We start from the raw sequence: 15,262 nt of genomic DNA on the forward strand, positions 1-15,262 counted from the left end.
CCATCGCCAAGGAGCAGGTGCTAGAGAAATTGAAACATCTGAAGGTGGATAAATCAGCTGGAGTTGGTGGATTACACCCCAGAGTTCTGAAGGTGAGACTGGAGGCATTACTAGTGCTCTTTCAGGAATGACTGGAGTCAGGGAGGGGTCCCAGAGGACTGTAAAATCGCTGATATAATCACCTGCTTAAGAAGGGTATAAGGTAAAAGACAGGAAATTATAGACTTAATAGCCTGACCTCAGCTGTGGGTGAGATTTTAGAATCCATTTCGAAGGATGAGATTTCTGAATACTTGGAAGTGCATGGTAAAATGGGGCAAAGTCAGCATGGTTTCATCATAGGAGATCGTGCCTGACAAATCTGTTAGAATTCTTTGAGGAGGTAACGAGCAGGTTAGACCAAGGAGAGCCAATGGATGTTATTTACTTAGACTTACAGAAGGCCTTTGATAAGGTACCGCACAGGATGCTGCTGAATAGAATAACAGTCCATGGTGTTAGAGGCAAGGTACTAGCATGGATTGAAGATTGGCTGTCTGGCAGAAAGCAGAGAGTGGGGATAAAAGGGTCTTTCTCAGGATGACAGCCAGTGATTAGTGGTGTTCCACAAGGGTCAGTGTTGGGGTCACACCTTTTCACTTTATACATTAATGATTTAAATGAAGGAACTGCGGGCATTCTGGGTAAGTTTGCAGATGATGCAAAGATAGGTAGGGGGACAAGTAGTATTGAGGAGATGAGGAAGCTGTAGAAGGATTTTGACAGGCTAGGAGAGTGGACAAAGAAGTGGCAGATGGCATATAACATGGGAAAGTGAGAGGTCATACACTTTGGTAGGAAGAATATAAGCATAGACTATTTTCTAAATGGGGAGAAAATTCAGAAATCTGAAATGCATGGGGAGTCCTAGTCCAGGATTCTCTCAAGACAAACTTGCAGGTTGAGTTGGTCGTTAGGAAGGCAAACACAGTGGCATTTATTTCGCGAGGTCTAGAATATAAAAGCAGGGATGTACTTCTGCGGCTTTAAAAGGATCTGGGTCACACCACATTTAGTGTTGAGAGTAATTTTGGGCCCCATACCTCCGGAATGATGTAGTCGCCCTGGAGTGGATTCAGAGGACTTTCACGAGAATGATCCCCAGGAATGTTTGAGGACTCTTGGTTTATACTCAATGGAGTTTAGAAGGATACTGAACAGCCCAGACAGAGTGGACATGGGAAAATTGTTTCAATTAGCAGGAGACACTGGGACCCAAGGCGCAGCTTTTCAATAAAGGATAATTTTATTTTAGTGAGGCTCAATCTGTTTAGCTGTTTTTGATGAGTTAACCCCTTTATCCTAGGAATCAAACTTGTTGAATTTCTTTTGACCTGCCTCCACAGCCAATATATAATTTCTTAAGGGATAACAACTATGCATAGTATTCCAGGTTCAGTTTCACTTATACCCTGCTTAGTTGTAACAAGGCTTTCTTATTTTGAAATTCCAACCTAGCATTAAAGGCCAAAATTCCATTCGCATTCTTAATTACTTGCTGTACCTGATTGCTAATTTCTTGTGTTTCACACACTAGAACACCCAGATCCCACTTTGCTGCACTTTCTGGGAGTCTTTCTCCATTAGTCTGCCTTTTGATTCTGTCTACTAAAGTGGATGACTTCATACTTTCCTACAGTAAACTCCATCTGCCTTATTTTTGCCCACTCACTTAACCCATTTATCTCCCATGCAGATTCCTTGTGTCCTGATCACAACATGCCCTCCCTTTGTATCATCAGCAAATTTAGATATGTTGCATTCTAATCGGTCCAAGTCAATAATGTAGATAATAAATAATTGAGGCCCTATGACTGATCCTTTTGACAATCCAGAGGTAGCGTCTTTCTGACCTGCAAAAGACTTATTAATCGTTACTCTGCCTTCTGTGTTAACTAATTCTCAATCGATACTAATACAATACATCTAATACCATAAGCAATAAACCTATTGCATGCCGACTGGAAATACGATACAGTATATCTACCTGATCCTCTGTATTACTCTATTTGTTACATCCTCAAAGAACTTGAAGAAATTTGTCAAACACCTTTCCCATTCACAAAACAATGTTGTCTTTGTTTAATGATGTTAAGCTTTTTTAAAATGTCCTGTTTATTTCTTCCTTAATAAAGACTCTACCATTTTCCTAGCAACAGATGTTGTGCTAACTGGTCTATAGTTTCCTGCTTTCTGTCTCCCTTTTTGAACATTGGAAGACTGTCAATCAGCTAGGTCACTCCAGATCCTGGAATATTTCAATCAATACCTTCACTATCTTTGCAGCCACTAAATAAGCACTGAATTGAATCACCCCATGTATTCTGTCAAAACCAAGATGAATTTGGAATTCTGATCCTGAAAAGATGGTGGAGCAGAGTCCTTGGATATTTTTAAGGCAGAACAGGATAGATTCTTGTTAGGTAAAGGGCTGAAAGGTTATCAGGGATAGGCAGGAATGCAGATTTGAGGTTACAGTCAGATCAGCTATGATTTTACTGGATGATGGAGCAGGCTGAATGGCTTAATCCTGCTCATAATTCATGTACCAATATGCTAAACAGTGAAGACAACATGCTACACTCGGTTTAAACTATCATATTAAAGCCTACTGACCTACCACACCTAAATAAAGTTGAATAGTGACAATGATGTAGTTCTTTTAACATAATGAAACATACCAAGAGACCCTCGCAGGATCATCAAATAAAATTTAACGCACAGCCACCTAAAGCAGATGCTCAAAAGCTTGGTCAAATTGTTGGTTTTAGGAACACCTTAAAAAGGAAAAATAGCTGAACAGGTAGAGTGGCTTTGGAAGGTAATTCCAGAGCTTAGTGCCCATGCCTTTGGCTGATTGCGCCTAACAGTGGAGCAATTAAAATTGAAGATTCACAACAGACCAAAATTTGAGGAGCACAGAAATCCTGAAGAGTCATGAGGCTTGAGGTAGTTATTAGAGAAGAAGTAGTGTCAAGGACCATGTAAAGGATGAGATGGTTTGAAAAGCGGCATTGCTGGACTAGGAACTAGTGTAGGTTAATGTACACAGGAACAGGATTTGTTGTGAATTGGATATAGGCGGCTGGAGTTTGCGATTAAAAGCATTGGCGAGAGCATGGCATGGGCAGATTTCAAAATGTCAGGAATAAAATGTGATATTGGCACACAGGAACGTGCTGATTGGTGAACAACTTTTGATTAATGAAACATTTTTCTATTTTCTGGTTTCTTGTTTATAATAAATAGTCTACACATTACAAGGCAGCTCATCTGTATGGAGTCCTTATCATGTGAAATAGGGAAAGTTGTATTCACAGCACATTTTCTAGATGACCACAAGGGTAGGATTTATTGCCAGCTAGGGGCAATGAGGTCTTGAGCAATGGCTGGAGTCACTGGTTTATCTACAAATTTGAGAACTATATGTTTAGAGAGGTGGTCACAACACAGGTTGAGAGAGTGCAGGCAGAGAGGAAATGAATGACCGTCCAATGGTCTAGAGGACCAGTACGTAGTGCAGGAGTATCCTGTATCCATCTTATTTACCAGCTGATTTTCCATTTTGGATTTTCTTAAGAGCAGTACTTCCTCAATGGAATGCAGACTCAACCAAATTTATGGCACCATGCAGATGTGGAAGGAGGAAGAGTGCAAGAGCAATATCGGTAGCCAATTCAATAGTTAGGTGACAGAAGGGCAATTCTGCTGTAGATATGACTCTAGGATGGTACGTTGACTCCCTGGTGCAGGGTCAAGGAAGAGGCCATACTCACATGAGTTCTGACAACATGGGTAGAAAGAGGAATGAGGTGCTGAGAGCATATTTTTGATAGGTAAGAAAGAATTGGAAAGAAACATGATTTCAAAGGCAGTGATTTCAAAATTACTCCCACTACAACATGCAAGTCAGTTCAAAATTAAGTTAAACCCAAATAAATGCATGGCCAAAGTGGTGTAAGGAATGGTGCGCTTCAGATTTCTGAAGCATTGGGGCTGGTTCTGAGGAAGATGGGCCCTGTAAAGAAGAATGGATACACCTTAACAGGATTGGGACAATTTACCTTAAAAATGATTTGCTAGTATTGTTGGGAGGACTTAAACTAGCTAGGTAGGGGGATGGAATCCAAGAGGGAATTCACATAATTTGTAAGTGAAATTGGAAGGCAATGGATACAAAGGTCAATATTAAGTAGAATAAGAAATAGGAAAAATTTTGAAATCATAAAGGTTACAGGTATTCCACTGTATACATTCAGAATACAAGGTAGATGAATTGATAGCACAAATAGAAGTAGACAAGTATACTCCAATTGCTATTACAGGGACATGATTGCTTAATGACCAATCTGGGAACTGAATATTCATAGGCATTAATAAAAATGTACTGCAAAAGCTGTGACAGTTTGTAAAAGGGCATAGATTGGCAGATACAAATGTAGGTCCATTACTAACAGTGTCAGAACATTTTATAGTGGGGAATAGGGAACTTGGAAAGAGAAAGTAAACAAATTGTTGTGCCTGTCTTTGAGTTGGAAGATATTTTTTAAAATCCACAAATACCAGAGACCTAAAGGACTAAGAAATTTTTATTGTTGAAAATGTAGTACAGTTCTAACAGTTTCTCCAGGAAATTGATAAATCCCATGGATTTGATGATCTACACTCCTGAATGTTGGAAGAGGAGGCTGTAGAGATAATGGTGACATTAATGGAAATCTTCAATATTTCTTCAGATTGGGATGGTAGCTAATCTAACCCTAATGGTTAAGAAAGAGCGTAGAGAGTAAATGTGGAACTGACATGTTAATCTGACGTTAATAGGAAAAGAAATTATAGAATATTTTATGAAAGATGTGATACTGGACACTTCTTTTAAAAAATAGTACAATTGGGCCTAGTTTATGTGGAATTACAAAAGAGAAGTCAATTTGACAAACATGTGGGAGTTTCTTTTTTGGGGATGTAAGTGGCAGAATAGATAAGGTAAAATAAGTGAATATAGTGCATTTGGATTTTCAGATGAGGTCCCACTTATTGAGAATTGGTCAACATACATAAACAGAGAACCAGAATAAATGGAGATAATGGGAACTGCAGATGCTGGAGATTCCAAGATAATAAAATGTGAGGCTGGATGAACACAGCAGGCCAAGCAGCATCTCAGGAGCACAAAAGCTGACGTTTCGGGCCTAGACCCTTCATCAGAGAGGGGGATGGGGGGAGGGAACTGGAATAAATAGGGAGAGAGGGGGAGGCGGACCGAAGATGGAGAGTCAATGGGAGAGAGATTCCCTGAGGTTGGTCCGGAGGGAGGAGGGTAACTTCTTCAGGTTAGGCATCCCTGGAAGAGGCTTCGCAGTGAGGTTAAAATAGTATCAGAGATAATGGGAACTGCAGATGCTGGAGATTCCAAGATAATAAAATGTGAGGCTGGATGAACACAGCAGGCCAAGCAGCATCTCAGGAGCACAAAAGCTGACGTTTCGGGCCTAGACCCTTCATCAGAGAGGGGGATGGGGGGAGGGAACTGGAATAAATAGGGAGAGAGGGGGAGGCGGACCGAAGATGGAGAGTCAATCTCTTCGGCCTTGAAACTGCTCGACCATGTCCTGAAGCAAACCAGGTACCACAGCCACATCACCTTCCTCAGCACCTGCCTACGGAACCAGATCATCCCCAAGGGACTACAGTCCACATTTCAGCCTTCCCAATTTGGCCCCAACCGTGACCACCTCTACACCCAGAACATTCAGACCCTTCAGAAGCGGTTCTCCCTGCGACTCCTGAAACAGACACTCGCAGCCATGCGCCGGCACCTCCAGGCACTGCAATCCAGCCTGCCCCAGCTCAGAGCCTCCCTCTCCCAGACCTGCAAAGGACTCCTGCTGTTTTTTATCCTCCGCAGGATCCACAGACTGAACACCCAGTTCCACTCAGCTTTACTGGACACCAAAAATCGTAAGTACAACCAACTCACGGGCCCCTGCCTCCCACAAGAGGATTCCTGCGCCTCCCAAATCCCGACTCTGTCCCTGCCCCTCCCCCACCATGCACCCGCCGCCATTGACCATGAGGACACGGCCGGAGACCCCACCGATGACGTCACATCCGCCTCCGCCGGCCACAGAACTTCCGGAACCGCTGCTGCAGTCACCACCTCCACTTCCAGGTACAACACCTCACACACCACCCTCACCTCAGCTGCTGCCGCCCACCCCGATCCTCCAACCGCCGACGCAACCCCGCCCACGGTCGCCGCCGACGGAACCCCGCCCACGGTCGCCGCCGACGGAACCCCGCCCACGGTCGCCGCCGACGGAACCCCGCCCACGGTCGCCGCCGACGGAACCCCGCCCACGGCCGCCGCCGACGGAACCCCGCCCACGGCCGACGCCGACGGAACCCCGCCCACGGCCGACGACCTCATCGCTCCGCCCACAACCTCCACAGCCTGCAACCCCAGAGGAGACAGCCACACTGAGCCCTGTCGCATCTTCACCATCCCCCCAGACCTCCCACTGACTGAGGACGAACGGTCAGTCCTTAGCAAGGGGCTCACCTTTGTCCCCCTACAACCACACATCAACCAATACCAGTCACGGTCGGACATAGAGCAGTTTTTCCGCCGTCTTCGCCTCCATGCCTACTTCTTCAACCGGGAATCCAACCCTCCTTCCAATGACCCCTTCACCCGCTTCCAACACAAGTCCTCCTCCTGGACACCACCCCCAGGCCTCCTACCCTCCCTCGACCTCTTCATCTCCAACTGCCATCGAGACATTAACCGCCTCAACCTCTCCACCCCTCTCACCCACTCCAACCTCTCCCCTGCAGAACGGGCAGCCCTCCGCTCCCTCCGCTCCAACTCCAACCTCACCATCAAACCCGCAGACAAGGGTGGCGCAGTGGTAGTATGGCGCACTGACCTCTACATCGCCGAGGCCAGACGCCAACTCTCCGACACCACCTCCTACCGCCTCCTCGATCATGACCCCACACCCGAGCACCAAACCATCATCTCCAACACCATTCATGACCTCATCACCTCAGGGGACCTCCCACCCACAGCCTCCAACCTCATTGTTCCCCAACCCCGCACGGCCCGTTTCTATCTCCTTCCCAAAATCCACAAACCTGCCTGCCCTGGTCGACCCATCGTCTCAGCCTGCTCCTGCCCCACCGAACTCATCTCCACCTATCTGGACTCCATTTTCTCCCCTTTGGTCCAGGAACACCCCGCCTTCGTCCGTGACACCACCCACGCCCTCCACCTCCTCCAGGGCTTCCAATTCCCTGGCCCCCAACACCTCATATTCACCATGGACGTCCAGTCCCTGTACACCTGCATTCCGCATGGAGATGGCCTCAAGGCCCTCCGCTTCTTCCTGTCCCGCAGGCCCGACCAGGCCCCCTCCACCGACACTCTCATCCGCCTAGCTGAACTCGTCCTCACACTCAACAACTTCTCTTTTGACTCCTCCCACTTCCTACAGACTAAGGGGGTGGCCATGGGCCCCAGCTATGCCTGCCTCTTTGTAGGTTACGTGGAACAGTCCCTCTTCCGCACCTACACAGGCCCCAAACCCACCTCTTCCTCCGGTACATTGATGACTGTATCGGCGCCGCGTCTTGCTCCCCAGAGGAGCTCGAACAGTTCATCCACTTCACCAACACCTTCCACCCCAACCTTCAGTTCACCTGGGCCAACTCCAGCACATCCCTCACCTTCCTGGACCTCTCAGTCTCCATCTCAGGCAACCAGCTTGTAACTGATGTCCATTTCAAGCCCACCGACTCCCACAGCTACCTAGAATACACCTCCTCCCACCCACCCTCCTGCAAAAATTCCATCCCCTATTCCCAATTCCTCCGCCTCCGCCGCATCTGCTCCCAAGATAAGACATTCCACTCCCGCACGTCCCAGATGTCCAAGTTCTTTAAGGACCGCAACTTTCCCCCCACGGTGATTTAGAACGCCCTTGACCACGTCTCCCGCATTTCCCGCGACACATCCCTCACACCCCGCCCCCGCCACAACCGCCCCAAGAGGATCCCCCTCGTTCTCACACACCACCCTACCAACCTCCGGATACAACGCATTATCCTCCGACACTTCCGCCATTTACAATCCGACCCCACCACCCAAGACATTTTTCCATCCCCTCCCCTGTCTGCTTTCCGGAGAGACCACTCTCTCCGTGACTCCCTTGTTCGCTCCACACTGCCCTCCAACCCCACCACACCCGGCACCTTCCCCTGCAACCGCAGGAAATGCTACACTTGTCCCCACACCTCCTCCCTCACCCCCATCCCAGGCCCCAAGATGACATTCCACATTAAGCAGAAGTTCACCTGCACATCTGCCAATGTGGTATACTGCATCCACTGTACCCGGTGCGGCTTCCTCTACATTGGGGAAACCAAGCGGAGGCTTGGGGACCGCTTTGCAGAACACCTCCGCGCAGTTCGCAACAAACAACTGCACCTCCCAGTCGCAAACCATTTCCACTCCCCCTCCCATTCTCTTGATGACATGTCCATCATGGGCCTCCTGCACTGCCACAATGATGCCACCCGAAGGTTGCAGGAACAGCAACTCATATTCCGCCTGGGAACCCTGCAGCCATATGGTATCAATGTGGACTTCACCAGTTTCAAAATCTCCCCTTCCCCCACTGCATCCCTAAACCAGCCCAGTTCATCCCCTCCCCCCACTGCACCACACAACCAGCCCAGCTCTTCCCCCCCACCCACCCACTGCATCCCAAAACCAGCCCAACCTGTCTCTGCCTCCCTAACCGGTTCTTCCTCTCACCCATCCCTTGCTCCCACCCCAAGCCGCACCCCCAGCTACCTACTCACCTCATCCCACCTCCTTGACCTGTCCGTCTTCCCTGGACTGACCTATCCCCTCCCTACCTCCCCACCTACACTCTCTCCACCTATCTTCTTTACTCTCCATCTTCGGTCCGCCTCCCCCTCTCTCCCTATTTATTCCAGTTCCCTCCCCCCATCCCCCTCTCTGATGAAGGGTCTAGGCCCGAAACGTCAGCTTTTGTGCTCCTGAGATGCTGCTTGGCCTGCTGTGTTCATCCAGCCTCACATTTTATTAACCAGAATAAATGGGTCATTCTCAGATTGTCAGGTGATCAATAGTTGGACTCTGGACACTAACTAATCTATGATCCATGTTTTGGAAAATGGGGCCAAATATAACATTCCCAAGTTTACTAATGACACACTTTAAAAAGGGATGAGAGTTGTAATGAGGATACAAAATGACTTTAAGGGCTTTGAAACAGATTAACTGGGCAGGCAAGAATATGACAGACGGCATAATATGTTTAAAAAAAGGTGTGGAGTTATCCGTTTTGACAGGAAAACCAAAAAAAAATGAGTGTATTTCTTAAATGGTGAAAATTGAGGAGTTTTGATGTTCATTTATATAGATTCTGCCTTGATTACCCAGTAGGACAAGAAAACATAGAAACTAGGAGAAGTAGACTATTCGGCTCCTCAAGCCCGCTCTGCCATTCAGTTTGATCATGCCTGTTCTAGTATCTTCATTCCATATTCCCACTTCCCCCGATTTTTAAAATCTAGAACTTTATCCATCGCTTTCCTGAAAATATTGAATGATTGGCTTCCAGTGCCATCTGTGGAAGAGAATTCTACAGGTTCACTACCTTTTTACCCTTTTGAGTAAAGAAATTTTTCCTCCTATCTAAAGAAACCCAAAGTGTCCTCCACGAGTTACTGAAATCTAGCATGCAGTTGCTGAAGGCAGTTAGGAAAGCAAGTGGTCTGTTGGCCTTTGTCGCAAGAAGATTTGAGCACAGGGATAAAGGTGTCTTACTGCAATTGTGTAGTGCCTTGTTGATGCTTGAGCTCGTATTACATGCAGTTTTGGTCTCCTTATTTTCTTCCACCCACTGTTGTGTCTCAGGCAGCACATTAGTTACCCTGGGGTTGCTATATTGAACCAGCAAAATGTTTAGATGGGCCAAATGGCTGCTTTCTGTAAAATCTTATGACTGTTGCAACAGGAAATCACACGTGACTAGAGTAGTATCTAATGAAGTTGTTTGCGGCCAAAGGGGGAGTAGAGAGAGGTTTCTAAACTAGGAAACAGAGCTTGTATGTCAATTATTTTCTGCCATGAGCTGTTAGCTTGATCTGCTAATTTGGGTGGAGTTGTTTGATACCTTCACTAGAGAATAAAGGACGGGACACATTGACACCCAACACCGTGAATGTGCACTTAAGTAAGTAAAACTAGCATGTTATACAGTGAATATAATCTTCAGTGTCAATATAGGTTTCTGTTAAATGGTTCAATCAACCTATCTAGACTAGCCTTATAAATAGAATCGCTACAGGAGAGGTCAGAATCCAAGGACTGTGTGGCTAGTTACTCAATTTCTGCATCCCCACTATCCTGTCGTTGTCTACAAGGAACAAGTCACAACTGTGTAATTGAGTGTGGTGCCAACAATATCCATAACAAGGCAGTCCATTTGATTCGAATTCCGTAGATCCACTTAAACATTAATTCACTCCACCATCACCACGCCATGCCAACAGTGTATACTCCACAAAATGCAGAGATCCTTAGACTGTATTCCCTGGTTCCAGACTCCCCAACAAGGGAGCACATCTTCCCTGTATCAAGTGTACAGAGCCCTGTTAGAATGTTATACATTTCAATCAGATCCTGTCTCATCCTTCTAAACTCTATTGAATACTGGCCCAGTCAAGCCAATCTCTCCTAACAACACAATTCTGTCTTCCCTGCTGTCAGCCTTGTGAATCTCTTCTACTGTCCATCTAAGGCATATATATCCTTTCTTAGTTAGGAAGGCCAAAACTGCACCTTGGTGTAGTCACCAAGACTACGTATAGCTGCAGTAAGGCATCTCTCTTTCTGAACTCGAATCTTCTTGCAACAGCCAATACGCCATTTGCCTTCCTAATTGCTTGCTGCAAGTGCTGCCTACTTTCATAGACACTTAGATCCCTGTGTACATCCATACTTCTCAATATATCACACTTAAATAACATTTTTCCTTTTTGTTTTTCACACCAAAATGCACATTCACATTTAGCCACTTTGTACTGCATGCACCATTTGTTTGCCTAGTCACTCTACTTGTCAAGGGGATTCAGTAAGTTCAAGGTGATTTAGTCAACTGGCATTGCCTCCAATCTTTGTCCCAGCTGTGTGGGCCTGCAAGGTCTGTGCATGGCAGCAGTTTCTGGAGCTGGAAGTCAATGCCACAATGGGTGTGCCAACACTAATTTGCTGTGTACAGAAGCTTGGGTAGCTTCACACACGAGCAGGGAGGGAGCATTGCTCACAACTCTCAATCTTGTCCAGTTTTATGTTGTCAGCAAACTTAGAAATATTGCATTGGTCCCCTCATCCAGGTCATTTATAATGAGTAGCTGGGACCTAAGTAGTGATACTTGCAGGATCCTACTAATCATGACTACCACACAGTGAGGGACCCATTTTTTCCCACTCCTGCTTCCTATCTGTAAACCAATTCTTAATCCATGCCAATGTATTACCCACCCCATCCCATGTGCTTTAACTTGGTGCATGACGTCTTAGCCAGGACTTTTATCAAAAAATGGCCAAATGGGTTCTCCCCACTAGTTTCCTTCTCAAAAATCTCTAATAGATTTGTTCAGCATGATTTGTCTTTCATAAATGCATGCTGGCTTTGTCCAATCCCAATGCTTTCTTTTAGGGATTCTAACATTTTTCCTGCTAATGTTAGGTTAACTGATCTGCCACGTACTCATTAAGATTGGATGCTAAAATGGGAATTAATCTGTTGAATCAAAAAATTTAAGAACTGTTGACTGGAAATAGAGTTGGAATGTATTGAATGATTACTGTGTGTGAACCTGTGTGTACTTTATGACAGACAAAATTTGAAAATCTGGTTTTTCATTCCTATTCTTACTTTACATCCACATGGCGCTTGTTTAACAGACACCGTCTTCTGAATTCTGGAAACAATTACGATTGCTTTTGCCTCGGAAAATTTCTCACCGGTGTGTAATGGCAGATCCCCAGACTCGACTCCAGGATGACAAGGATCCTATGCTGATCCTTAACCCAGATTATCTGGACTGCAGATCTGACCCTGATCCTGAAGGGGACTTGGGTAAGTGGAGTGACTAATTTGAACGAATATCTCTCATGTCACATGGGACACAGTAAAGTTTAAAAGGACAAAAGACCAGGAGTAATAACTAACCTTAGCTTGTGCATTTTAAAAACCTGTGAACTATAAGAACATTAGACAGTTCGAGAGAGAGGTTTTAAAGAGGAGAGGCAGAGGTTATGAGCAAATTCCACAGTGTTGAACCTAAATGGCTGAAACTAAAGAGCAAAGTGGGAGGAGACACAAGGCCAAAATCTGAGGAAGAGAAAAATCTGATGAATGGAGTTTTGTGTTTGAAGATTTGAGCAACTAAAAGGGCAACGCTTGAAATTATTTAATTTGCAAACGTACAAACTTTAAATTTGAAGTGTTCAGGGACCAGGAACCAATACAGGTTAGCAAGGATCAAGTGATTAGTGATTTGCAGGCTATAATAGGATATGTTTCAGATAGCAGAATTTTGAATGAACTAAAATCTATAGTGGGTTAAGAAAAGGAAGTTGACTAGGATGGCAAGGGCAGTTAGTCTTGGATGATAAAAATATGAACAGTTCAATACATGAATGGAGATGGAGAAAGTGTATATTTCACAGATGAAAATAGATAGATATCCAATTTAAAATATAAAGATACATAGTTTTCCTGGGTACACTAGGGTCCTCTGGTTTGAGCTTTGACTTCAGACCTCAGCTATGTCTAAAATTCACAAATATTGCTAGTGATTTGGTGTGATACTGTTGATCTCATAGTATAAGATTGCAGTAACCAGAGAGTGCAGGAGAAGTAAAGTGACCAGTTGACTTTAAGTGCAAACTTGTTATGAGAATGTAGTGCTGGTGTGTTCAGGAGAGGAAGGCTTTGTGTGCTTGTTATTGCTCTAATGTTTTTTTTTCTCTTGTTTAAATTTAGGTTACCTGTATTTGGAATTTATCTTGCTTCTTCAATTTACCTCTCCTCTTGCCTATTTACTTGCATGGTTCTCTCCCATTTTGCTAACTACTTGCATGTTCCTTTCCATGTTAATCATCACCAAAATTACCTTCTGCATCACTAGTTTTCAGTAGATAATTAATGGATTACTCAGCTGATACAGTTCCTTTTTGATTGAATGGATTATTATTTCTCCTTTGCCTCCTTCCTTGCATTCTCCTAACTTTAATAAAAGGATTTATTACCTTTCACTTGATGATATAAACTCAGAACATCAATCTGATTTTTCTTTTTGTATTTTAAATAATATTATTGCAACTGTTAGTGTTTTCTCTTTGTTTATAGCTAGGACCTGTCTGTTACTGTTTAATGTATTTGCAAACGAGCAAAAATATGATTCAATGCAGTGCTTAATCATCACTAAGGATTTTATACATAATTCAAGCTAAATTTGGTATAAATGCAACACGACACTTTATCCACAAACCACACTTGCATAGTCGGTATGTTCTTACTACATTGTATCAGAATAGAAACTGAAGGCATGTTTTGGTTGGGGGAGGAGGAGGGTGTGGGGTGAGGAAAGCATTGAAAATGCATGGTGATCATTTTAGATTCCTATTGGGAAATTACTTCAGTTGCTGTGACTTAGCTCTGTTCTCCTCTCAAATCTAAATGCTATTTTACTCCCTCCCAGCTTTCTCATGGGGTTCAATCTTTTGGTTCTACTTGCCTCTTCCTGTTCCAGGTTTCTGGGATGGCCTGTTTTCATTTTTAACTTGTTTGTCAATGAGCTGTACCCAGCTTTTCAGGCTTCTGTTTACCTTATTCTCAAAGCTCCCAGAGTCATGCTTGTGTTTTTCTGAAGTTCTCAATTTCATGTGCTTCCTTCTCAATTTGTGGTCTCCCAGTTGCTTGCCTTACTCCTTTATGCTGTACAATGATGGCAGTGTGATCACTTGTGTGCTGTGCATCAGCAGGCAATGCACTAGGGGTGAGACAATTGGCAAATGTTCTGATGAGGGCCCACTAGCTAATACTGATAAATCTTGGAATTCTCTGTGGTTAGTCTTCTGCAAGGCTGCAGTAACCATGTTTGGCAAAAATACAGAAATAAAGATTGGTTTGAGCCACGTTTTGCTCTCTGTGTGAAATGTGCATCCTGCCTCTTAATTCTACAGTATGTAATAATTTCATGCTAGGCAAGGCATTTGTGCAAAAGTTAGAAAGGTATTATGCTGACAATTTATTGGATCAATTCATAAAGAAATACAAGCATCAAGTGACAGTGGTAACCTTCATTCTATTAACTATAGCATGTAAAGATCACAGACACAGCTCCAAATTATTCTTATATCTAATGACATCATGTAGTTTCAGAACAGGTGGATTTGTGGTAGTTGTGATTTTCTCTCCTTGTCATCTTTAAGAGAAGTTCAGAGAGCAGCAGGCACCATGCTACCTTGATGATAAAATGTGAGGCTGGATGAACACAGCAGGCCAAGCAGCATCTCAGGAGCTGAGATGCTGCTTGGCCTGCTGTGTTCATCCAGCCTCACATTTTATCATCTTGGAATCTCCAGCATCTGCAGTTCCCATTATCTCTGATACCATGCTACCTTGATTTTGTGGATCTTAAAAAAAAAAATTGACATTGAGCAGGATAGGCCTGTACAGGATAAGAGAGAAAGTGGCTACCCTCAAGCTTCACAGTCTCATACGGTCCTTCCACGATAACGTCATGACACCATTTATTCCAACAGCTGCTCAAGTGATTGTTTTGAGATAGAGAAAGATGGAACAGTGCTACATCTTAGACCCTACTCTATTCTATCCTACTGAGCTATGCTTTCCCTGCCAACATGGAGGATGTATCAATGGAAAGGCAGCCACTAATTTTGGCAACTAACAAAATTGAGTAGCAACAAACTGACCCATACAACAAAAATGCTTGTGCATAAGGCCTGATTCCTCAATACATTTGCAAACCTTCCTGTGACAATACTATGACTTTCAGAGGTGTATTTTGTCCTGGTATTTTTTTTTAAATGAAAAAACTTCGAGACAGAAGTACCAAGCAGTCTGCTGCAAAGCTAATAAACAGGTTGTGAGGC

At 44.5% G+C, this 15,262-nt stretch overlaps 1 protein-coding gene across 1 annotated transcript in view; it reads left to right on the forward strand.

The window, feature by feature from the left end:
• sigirr (single immunoglobulin and toll-interleukin 1 receptor (TIR) domain) overlaps window positions 1-15,262 on the forward strand; it is a 56,121-nt gene that overhangs the window by 34,587 nt on the left and 6,272 nt on the right. The window contains exon 8 of the mRNA XM_048546076.2: window positions 12,044-12,218. Within this exon, the coding sequence (XP_048402033.1) occupies window positions 12,044-12,218 (175 nt within the window). The remainder of the gene's footprint in view (window positions 1-12,043; window positions 12,219-15,262) is intronic.

Source organism: Stegostoma tigrinum, chromosome 17 (assembly GCF_030684315.1).
Source record: "Stegostoma tigrinum isolate sSteTig4 chromosome 17, sSteTig4.hap1, whole genome shotgun sequence".
NCBI lineage: Eukaryota > Metazoa > Chordata > Chondrichthyes > Orectolobiformes > Stegostomatidae > Stegostoma > Stegostoma tigrinum.